This window comes from Montipora capricornis, chromosome 5, assembly GCF_036669925.1.
Source record: "Montipora capricornis isolate CH-2021 chromosome 5, ASM3666992v2, whole genome shotgun sequence".
NCBI lineage: Eukaryota > Metazoa > Cnidaria > Anthozoa > Scleractinia > Acroporidae > Montipora > Montipora capricornis.
In genome coordinates this window covers 19,713,568-19,723,567 of record NC_090887.1, presented here as the reverse complement: position 1 = coordinate 19,723,567, position 10,000 = coordinate 19,713,568, and the positions used below count along the sequence as shown (strand labels likewise).

The 10,000-nt window shown below is 39.2% G+C and overlaps 1 protein-coding gene across 5 annotated transcripts in view; it reads left to right on the top strand.

Annotated features, from left to right (window-relative positions):
• Positions 1-2,977, top strand: part of LOC138049825 (fibroblast growth factor receptor 3-like) — a 21,185-nt gene extending 18,208 nt beyond the window's left edge. For all 5 annotated transcript variants that reach the window (XM_068896277.1, XM_068896276.1, XM_068896273.1 and 2 more), the window contains one exon: positions 2,368-2,977. In XM_068896277.1, coding sequence (XP_068752378.1) covers positions 2,368-2,534 — 167 coding nt within the window. In that variant the 3' untranslated portion in view covers positions 2,535-2,977. The remainder of the gene's footprint in view (positions 1-2,367) is intronic.
• Positions 2,978-10,000: the final 7,023 nt, after the last annotated feature.

Genomic DNA, 10,000 nt, shown 5'->3' with positions numbered 1-10,000 from the left:
AAACGCTTTACAACTGTTTTACATGATTGCCGTGTGGGAATCCGATAGGTCAGATACTTGCTTGATTGTGCGTTTGGACTGCCCAATAGAGTCAGCATTTCTTAAGTATTGGGGCAAATTGTTCCACAAACAGGCCCAGCTATAACAAAAACTTCGTTTCAAATAATTAGTATTTGGCTTGGGTAGAGTAAGTTTACCTTCTAAGTTTCTCAAGTTATATTCAGCATCTCGTTGACTGAAAAGGCGTTGAAGGTATTCCGGGGCAAGATCGTGAATTGTTTTATACATAATTAGTGCTTTCTGTTTTTTACGTCGGAGAGAAAGCTTCTCCCACTTAAGACTATCGAGAAGGAGGTTGGAGCTCGTATCAAAGGGTAATTTAGTAATTACCCTAGCTGCGCGATTTTGTAATTTTTGCAGCTTATCACTTGACTGGCCACTTAAGCAGTCCCAGACAGGACTGCAATAATCAAAATGAGGTAATATTAAAGCGTTATAAATTTGAAGCGCAGTATTAGCTGAGATGAAGTGCCGTATTCGTTTTAAGGCTCCTATAGCTGAGGAAACTTTCCTGCATATTTCGTCTATATTTGACCAAGAAAGCCGATCATCAATGGTAAGACCGAAGCATTCGGTCACAATTATATCTGTATCTTAATTTCGCTCATTCTTTTTATCGTCCAGAGAATGAAAAAGTAAACACTTCGTGCGATGTCCTCAGCCGAGTTTTCATCGCTGGCATATATTCTTCTCGTCTTGATTGTACTTGCATTACATCTTTTGTCTACTATTTCAAATAATTAATAAGAAATTTTAAACTGACAGTGCGCGACCAGACCATGGAACAGCTATTGCCATTTCATGAGCTCCCGCACCACGTCCTAAAACCCACTCTATGCATGTTAAGATGGTTATCTTAATCTTTCAACTAATGATCTCCAGTTGTAGGGCTTCAAAAATTTCGTCGGAGGATCTTGCCCTCATTTGGCACATTTTTGTTCTTCCCTTTCTGTGCCACACTTTATCTTGATAGTTTTCTTCGTGTTTCCACACTCCTTTATTCTAATAGGGAGCTCAAGCAACGACAACGGCGACGGCAACGAGAACGTCATCTCAAAATATAAATTCGCGTTGTTGTAATCGCTTCGTTACTATTTCAACTTTTTTAATATGACGGGGGTGTGCTAGTTCCTCAAAAATGACGCTGGTAGGAACGGCGCTCAATTAAGGGCAGAAAATGAAAATTTATCCTCAAGTAATGACGTTGTCCACAAAACCTCAAATTTGGCTATTTCACGTTGTAGTTTTGCTGACGACGGCAAAGAAATGGACAAAAGTGAAAAACGCACGTGCAGGGCGTGCAAAGCTATTGTTTTTGCCTACTAAAGGCCGGTTTACACGGTACGATTTGTCGGCCCGATCTGTCGGCCCGACAGTGTCGGGGCGCGAATCGTACGTGTATTTTGACACCCGATCTTAAGGCCGATTCGTGAAAACGAAATCGGCCCGATTCAGAAAATCTGTTGCAGTGCAACAGATTTTTGTCGAGTCGGGCCGACACTTTCAAAGAAGCCGACATGTCAATCAAATTTTTGAGAAAAGAGCATGCGTACCAAACAGAAGCAATCAAAATGGCGGACATAAAGACTCTGAAGAGGCCAAAGTCGCGTAGTTTCCAAGAGAAAGAAATCTCCCTGCTGATAGCGGAATGGATTAAATATCCGTGTCTATATGACAAGGGAATAAAGAGTATCATGGCAAGAACAAAAGAGAGATTGCGAGAACGCATGTAGTCAAATCACTGAACGAACAACTTGGATATGACATAAGTTGGTGAAAAGCCCGGCTTCGGTCCGATGCCAATTTTTCACCCAAGCACATCGTGTTTTCTTTCTTCCCCTCTTTTTGATTCTTAATAATGCTGCAGCAAGTAACAGTAATGACGTTGTTGCTGCTGCTGTTGATGAATAAAGCGACCAAAAACCGTAATGCTCGTCAGCCATTTTGTTTTCGCCGTAGCATTCACTACGCATGCGGAGTAAAACACCGCTTTTAAAAAAGAACGAGGGCTACTAGACATTCTTCACGTCGGCACTGACGTCGGGCCTTAAGATCGGGTGTCAAAATACACGTAAGATTCGCGTCCCGACACTGTCGGGCCGACAGATCGGGGCGACAAATCGTAGCGTGTAAACCGGCCTTAAATATGCAAATTTTTTACGTTCTCGTTGCCGTCGCCGTTGTCGTTGCTTAAGCTCCCTAATACTCCTAAATGACGCTCACTTGTCCTCGAGGTACTGCTTTCTAAAATTTCAAGTTCATAGTGCTATCCATTATTTTTTTCTCTGCTTTTTTTCTTTCACTTAGCTAAGGGGACCGACGTAAAGATGAATGGCAAAAAAGAGACATCACAAGGGAACTTGGAGGATCCTCATCAAAATACAACTTTAATTACTAAAAAAAGGCTTGTAAAGATGCTGGATAGAACACAAGCAAGAAAACTGGACCGACAGCAACAAGACAAAAAGGAATAATTTCTAAAACTCCCACTCTATATTTTGTGAAAACAGTGATCAACTTAGCTCAAAGCATGACCTGGAAAAAGACCGCATGACAATGAGCAAAGGGATAAAGAGACAAATTGGGAAAGTTTAGTAAAGTTTGATCGTTCATGTTTTTGATTCTTCCTTGTCCCGAAAGCCAAGTCATTTACTGCTTTTGTGATAGCGACATTCTTTCCCGAGGTATCCACTGTCATCTTCTCACTGAAAAAATTCTCAAGCACGTTTTTTTCTTGGTCAAACAATCTTATTCTTCTCTCTCCCTTCAGTTTTGCAAAGAAGGACTTTAATCGGTGTAGGTGTATGAGAGCGCACCATGACTAAAACTAAGATAACAGAAAAATCTCCTTGAGCCCCTTAGAAGATATAAATAAGAGAGCAGGTAAAGAGAATCAAAAATAAAAAAGTTTAGACGACCACGCCAACCATTTTTGAATTTTCTTTATCTGACTTGCCTTTTCTTTGTTCTTCTTCGCTCTTTTTCGTTCGTCTTCTTGCTTCTTCTAGTTACACTTCCTTTATTTTCGTCCCACACTGTTTTACTTTATCATCGTCCCTCTTCGCAATTCATATTATTTCTTTCTTCTTCCCGCGGTTTTTTCGTTGTGCCTCATTGCTGTTAATTGCATTTTCGTCTTCTGTATCGAACATGGTTCTTCTTATTTATCGACCAGTTTACATCACCGCTTTTGTTCATTATTTTTTCTTTTGTCATTGTTCTTCGATTTTTTTTCCTCTTGTTAGGGACAGGTATATTTTCGCTTTAGTTGGGTTCATTCTTCGATCGTACTCCAGGGGACACTTCATTCGACCTTTTTTCAGCTTCTTCCCCGTTGATTCTAATTATGTTTACTTTAACTTCAACTCTTGTCTATCGTGCATATTATCTTCATGTCTCAACATTCAATGGCTTCTTCTCTTTATGGACAACTCTAGTTATTTATTTAAGACTATCATTACAATCGCTGCTCTTACTGAATTCGCGCGACCAGCTCACGGGATGCTACTAGCTTTAATTTTATTACATTTTAAGTTAGTTTTGTTTAACTTCATTTCTATTTTATATTAAGAACAGAACGCACGCGACCAGCCCATCTGACAAACATCAATTGAGCTCTTGGATCGCTTCAAACTACGATTAAAATTATAGTTTACCCACCCCTCCGACCCCAAACACCCACCCGGGGGAATGGAAAAGGGTTGGACAAAATGCACCAAGAATTTTGCTATTAATATTAAGCTACTTCTATCATAAACACCGGCGGAAACAATTTTAAAAAGACAGTCAAAAACTCAAAAAAGCTATCAGCCTAAGATAAAAAAAACGAAAAGAAGCTATGAGCCTACAACACCAGAGAAAACTAAAATATCGTTAGTGAAAATGTCTTCACACAAACTTGGGAAAAGCGCATGAAAATGTCAGGTATCGAAAAAACGGCTCCGAAAAAAAGCTACAAGCCTAGAACACCAGATGAAATAACTGAGTCCGTCGATCCATGAAGGAAAAGACGACCGTACGTGAATCTCGCAAAATAGAAAATCCGTTGTCCATCCGTAAAAAAAGACGAGTTTTTATGCACAAGGCAAAAAGCTTGTCGATCCTTGAAAAGAAAGATGAGTTGCTGCGCACTTAGCAAAAAGCCCGTTGATCCATGAACAAAAAGATGAGTAGATATCTGCGACTGACGGAGAAAATTCCGACGATCCAAGCAGCTAATAGAAGCAGAAAGAGATGGCTCGATGATGTGTTCAACTTGAACTTGCGGATAAATTTTCGTCGATCCGTGGAAAAATGTTACAGTAATAAGACATCAGTGCGTGACTTCAGCATCACAATGAGTAAGTAAATAAATTATAGCTCTGAGATGGCTGAATCTATACTGACTAACATTTTTAAGCTCATTCCAAGGTCTCTACTTTTAACGAGAGAGAGCCTGGGTTTGAGTTCTCGATTTACTCGTGATAGCAAGAAAAAGAGTTCTGGCTATCAAGAGTATTCTGCTTAAACGCTTAAGTACAAAAAAACGAATTAAGCACTCACCGTGGACTTGAAATGCAGGTGTTATGAGTACGAAACTTTCAGTAAATAAATCTGTTATACCCATTTATATCCCAACAATTAGTTTTCAAGGCATTTGGGAAAACTGCTGAGTTGCACCAATTGGCTTGCAGAACCAGTGTACAGCGTTTAAGCATGTAGTATCTGAATGGAACTAGGCTAGCTCGCCCCAGTGGCAGAGAAAGTTCTGCCACTAGGCTGAGCGATCAGCACACGATATTGTACGACGCTGTAGCGGAATTGATGTTTAAGTAAAAGATTAAAAAAAAAAGCAACGGATACTTAAATAAATGGAAAAAGTCAAAATCCGTCGAATAACCAGTGTAAATATGTAAATATCCAGTTATGACAAAAAATTGCGAGAAACACGCCTAAGGTCCATTCAGCTTTACATAAATTACCCCCCCCCCCCCCTTAACTATCCCATCCCCAGTTAATAAACAGAGGTAAAAATGGGTACGATACCAAGACCACACGGGTCTTCGACGGGAGGTGGCTCTTGGAATTTGCTGTCTTAGTCCAGCGAAGCTTGGAGAGAAGTTGCGCCAGGTCATTCAAGTCACAGTGATGTGAGTAAATGATATGGCTCTATTTTCCTAGTGCAGAAAAAAAAAATTGAGTAAACACATGGGAGACCTTAGAATCTTGTCCTTGAAATAAACAAACACTAGATGGCAAGGAAAGAGTCGATTTAAATGCCTTTCTATCCTTTAGTTTTAAACTGTTTTATTTTAGAGAGGGAAGAAAACCTAACAAATTGTGTTCAAGAGGAATGGCACAATGAAATATAGTTTGAATGATTTACTTGAAATAAAGCTAAGAATTGAGGTTGAAAATAACAGTAAAAGACCCGTGAGAATTTGAATTTAAAGTGAGCGACCATTGTTTGACACTTCTTTCACGCTCTCAAATTATGAAAGTAAGCAATCAATAAATTAATCTGTCGAAATGCCTCGATTTTTTTTAGCAAAATAGGCGATTGCTTTATCATTCAAAAGGCACTGTCATAGACTGAATGTACGAGTTTGTAAGCAGATTGATCATCGAGAAAACCTATTTAAAACAGAAAGAACTGAAGTTTAACTCGTCTTGACGTGATTTTAACTTTATCGATTATTCTGAACAATACTCAGAAGACTCAAGAGCTCTTGATTAATGAGATCTTTTGATTAGAAATGAGCATCTTTTAAGTGCTTATCACTATTTCTTTTTTAATTTAAGGAAAAAACAAGAACCCTCTGCTAAAAGTAAGTCTCGAAAATAAACCCTTTTATACAGTTCCAGGCATTTTTTCAAGGCTTAAAACGCGTACTTTTGGATTCCTGTGCTGTTTTGACAAGGTGACGAAGTCCTGGGCTTAGGGTTAGGGTTTAGTATCAGTAGCAGGAGTAACTCACATCGCATTCACTGAGACAGTAAGTTACAGTATAAGCTCTCTTTTGTATTAAAAGATAATTTATGAAACGAAGTTACAATCAACGAATAGCGAACGCTTCACTAACATTTCATTAGGGAGTTTAAGATCTACGACGCGACGGTAAACGGAAACGTCATTTAAAATTGCAAGTTCAGGTTTTTAAATCTTTTTCGTCATTATGTCGGTTGTCTAACTTTTAAAAACTAGTGCAATTTTCCAGGAACTGAATTAGGAGGTGCGGTGTTGAAGCTACGACAGAAAATTCAAATTCGTTGCCTTGTTTTCACGTTCTCCATAAAAATTGACAATTGGTAATTTTAGGTCGCAGATTTGCCGAATACGTGAGAGAAATGTACAAAAATGAAAAATGCACGTGCAGAGCGTGCAAAACTATTGTTTTTACTCTTTAAATATGCAAAATTTGAGACGTTTTCGTTGCCGTCACGTCGTAGATTTTAAACTCCCTAATTCCCACCAAGCGACAACTTAATCAGTGTTACGTCACTTTCCCCAGTCCCCCTTTGCACTCGATCAAACCTGAATGTGCCAGACAAATATTTAGGATGTGGAATCTTCTAATAATGTTTGAAAAATGTTATTGATGTACCATTAAACTTTCCTCTATGGTAGGCACTTTCAATTTGTACTTAGACGTTTGCATCGAGGAAAATAACGCTTCTTTGTCGCGGCAAATGAAAACGCGGGCAACTCCAGCTTCCATGTAAGATAAGTCAGTGAAGGAAAAAACCCCGAAGTAATCTGGTTCCTGGATTCAAAAATGTAAAAATTAATCATTTGCCACTTAGTATTGAAATTTTGGGGTAAGCTGAACAAATTTTTCCTTCCAGTGATTCACGGAAAAAAAAGCGGGAAAGCTTTGATGAAAATTTCATTCGCTTTGAGGTACGCGTTTGTCAAAGTTATTTTTCGAAAGATAAATATACGCTGAGAAAATTCCTCTAAATCTACTTGAAAGTTGACTTAAAACTTTTGTTTCTTTTAAATGCAACAAGTTGAAGTAATGTTCCAGGATCACCTAGACACAGAGCAAGAACATTTGCTAACGGTTGGGTTTACTGAAAATATTACCGAGAAGCGTAAAAATATGCTTAGCGTCAATTAAATTAAATTGAAAGCAAATTTACCTTAGCTTCATAGCTCCAAAACATTTAAAAACTCTTCAGTTTGAGCGACTGTCCACGCGAAGAGTTGCCGTTGTTTTTCTTCTTGCCGCATTGGCCTTGTTTTTGTAGCTTTTAACACTTAATTGAACCGTGGGTTCTTGTCCGTTGTGAGAAGACCTCTTCCTGGTTTACAAAAGCACGAAAAAATAATAAATGCGACTTTTTTCACTCAAGTAGCAAAAATTAAAGGTTACCGCAAGAACGCACTCGGTGAGTGTCAACGCGTGCAAAAATTTTGTCGAGAATTTCTTACCTTGAAGAAACATTTGTTTTCAACGGAAGCTCTTCGCCTTGAATTATTTTCAGCTTCTTTATTTTTCTACATTGAATTATCTTCTGGTCAAAAAGCACTCTTCTCAAATTCGGAGTCGAAAAAACATAACTCACTCGCCCGCATATCATGCAAAAGTGAGAATTTTGTCGAGCAAGGTGAAAAAGGCGCGAATTTTGCACCCGCTGCCTTCCCGCTGCTTTGGTTTAAGGACGTTCGCGCGAAATTTTTTCAACTGTGATTTTCTTCTGAAACTTTTACCACTGTAAGATGATGAGTTAGTTATGTCTGAAATGTAAAAAAAATGGGGGGGTCACCGACTTCGTTTTGGAGAGAACATGTCCGGAAAAACACCCAAAATGTGACAAAATCGGGCTTCGTTATCGAATAAGGCCAGTGTCTGTAAACCCAAATATATTGCAATTAAATCTTTGAAGTGAAATTTTCACTGCCAAATATTGTTTAAGTGGACTAATTAAGTGAATTTAGTCAACTGGTGAGGTTCCTTAAAGATAAAGTTCGCATTTAGCGACCACAGTTTTACTCGCCTTGCAGCCGCAAGATGGCAAGATTTGATGTCCCGTGAGCAGAAATCTTGAATTTTTTTTAACTTCCACATTGATTTTTTGTTCATTTTTGGACAACGTGGAGATAATTGTAAATAAAATCAGTTTCTGGAAAGAAAAATAGGGGTCACCGAACGTCCAAGACCGTTAAATCCAGGCAAAGCTATAGCAATGGCCTTTTGCCCTATCAGTTCTCATTTTATTACTTAGCGCGCGCGCTCGTGTATGACGTGGCGTGTGCATTTGCGTGCGCAGTAAGGATGCGCAGAAACAATTGGCGCGAACGTCCTTAAGTCCCATTAGGGAGCTTACGAAACGACGACGCCGACGGCAAAGACGACGCTACAAAACAATAGGTTTGGTGAGCAAAAACAATGGCTCTGCACGCTCTGCACGTGCGTTTTACATTTTGGTACATTTCTTTGCCGTCATCTCCTAAATGACGACGTGAAATGACCAAATTCAAGGTTCTGTGGAGGACGTTAGCACAAGACGATGAATTTTCAGTTCTCTCTCTACGCTTCCAACCCACCCATACCAGTTTAATTCCTCACTAGTTCCTACACATTTTTAACGCGAAACGACATGAAATAGTTTCGCAGTGATATAAATAACGCAAACTGGTATTTTTAAGTGAAGTCCTCGTAGCCGTCGTCGTCCTCGTTTCGTAAGGTCCCTAATGATTGAAGGAATGACACCTGTCAGTGTCATCCATCAATACTACGTGGGTTGTGGTAGTCAATCTTTCGGTGTTAAAAACAAAACTTTCAGTAATAATTAATACAATTGCTTCTTAATTAAGGCACGGGTTGAGCGTGGCCGGAAACCTTTTTTAACATTTTTTCTTTTCTATTTATAGCTTTTTCTATCTAATTTTTTTTTAGCCAGTTTCACTTTGTATTCTTGTAGATATCAGCGTGACAGTACTCTACGAGTTGGGAGCAATGAATTGACCTTATGACGATTTACTCCCGGATGATCTTTAAATGCGGTTTGATCTATGTGATCCACTGATTTGGTGGGCGGGCGTGCTACCCAGTTTCCACCGGATAGTGAGCTGGGCCCAGTTTCTCGAACGTCGCGAAACTTTACGGGCCATTTTCGGGTGTCACAATTCCCTTTGTATCTCAAGACCGGAGTGGATTTAAGTCGTCAAACTTCACAGTAATTTTTCTTTTTGTTACCTTAAAAACATGTTAAAAGATCGGCTTTCCAAAACAAGCGGTTGGCAATTTCACACATGGCTTTTCGGGCCCGAAAAGTTATCGGGACGTTCGAGAAACGGGCCCCAGGGCCCGGTTGTTCGAAAGCCGATTAACTTAATCCAGGATTAGGTTTTCAACTTTTTGGCGAAAGTTTCTTTTGCTTATTTTTGCTTTTCAAGATTGACTTCTTCTAATGTAAAGTTTTGCCGAAAATCAGCGTTGAACAGCATTTGGCTTTAGAGAAATAAACTCCTTGGTTAATCTGGGATTAACGTTAATCGGCTTTTGAACAACGGGGGCCCTGGGCCCAGTTGTTCGAAAGCCGATTGACTTAATACAGAATTAGCGTAAACTTTTGTTTCATATTTTCAACTTTTTGGGGAAAGTTTCTTTCGCTTATTTTTGTTTTTCATGATTTACTTCTTCTAATGTAAAGTTTTGCCTAATATCAGCGTTGAACAGCATTTGGAAGTAGAAAAATAAACTCCTTAGTTAATTTTTAACGAGGGATTAGCGTTAATCGGCCCTGGGTGACCACGGTATGGTCGCACAATTTTGGTACACTTGGTTGCGGCAGGTACAAAACGCAGGGCACAGGGCACAGGCCATAGGTCACAGGTCATTGTTTTACCTATACAGAAAGTATCCTAAACATTCATAAAAGCTAACCTTCAGCCTAAAAACTTTTCTTTAGGCCTAATTAGGCCTAAAATTAGCTTTTATGAATGTTTAGGATA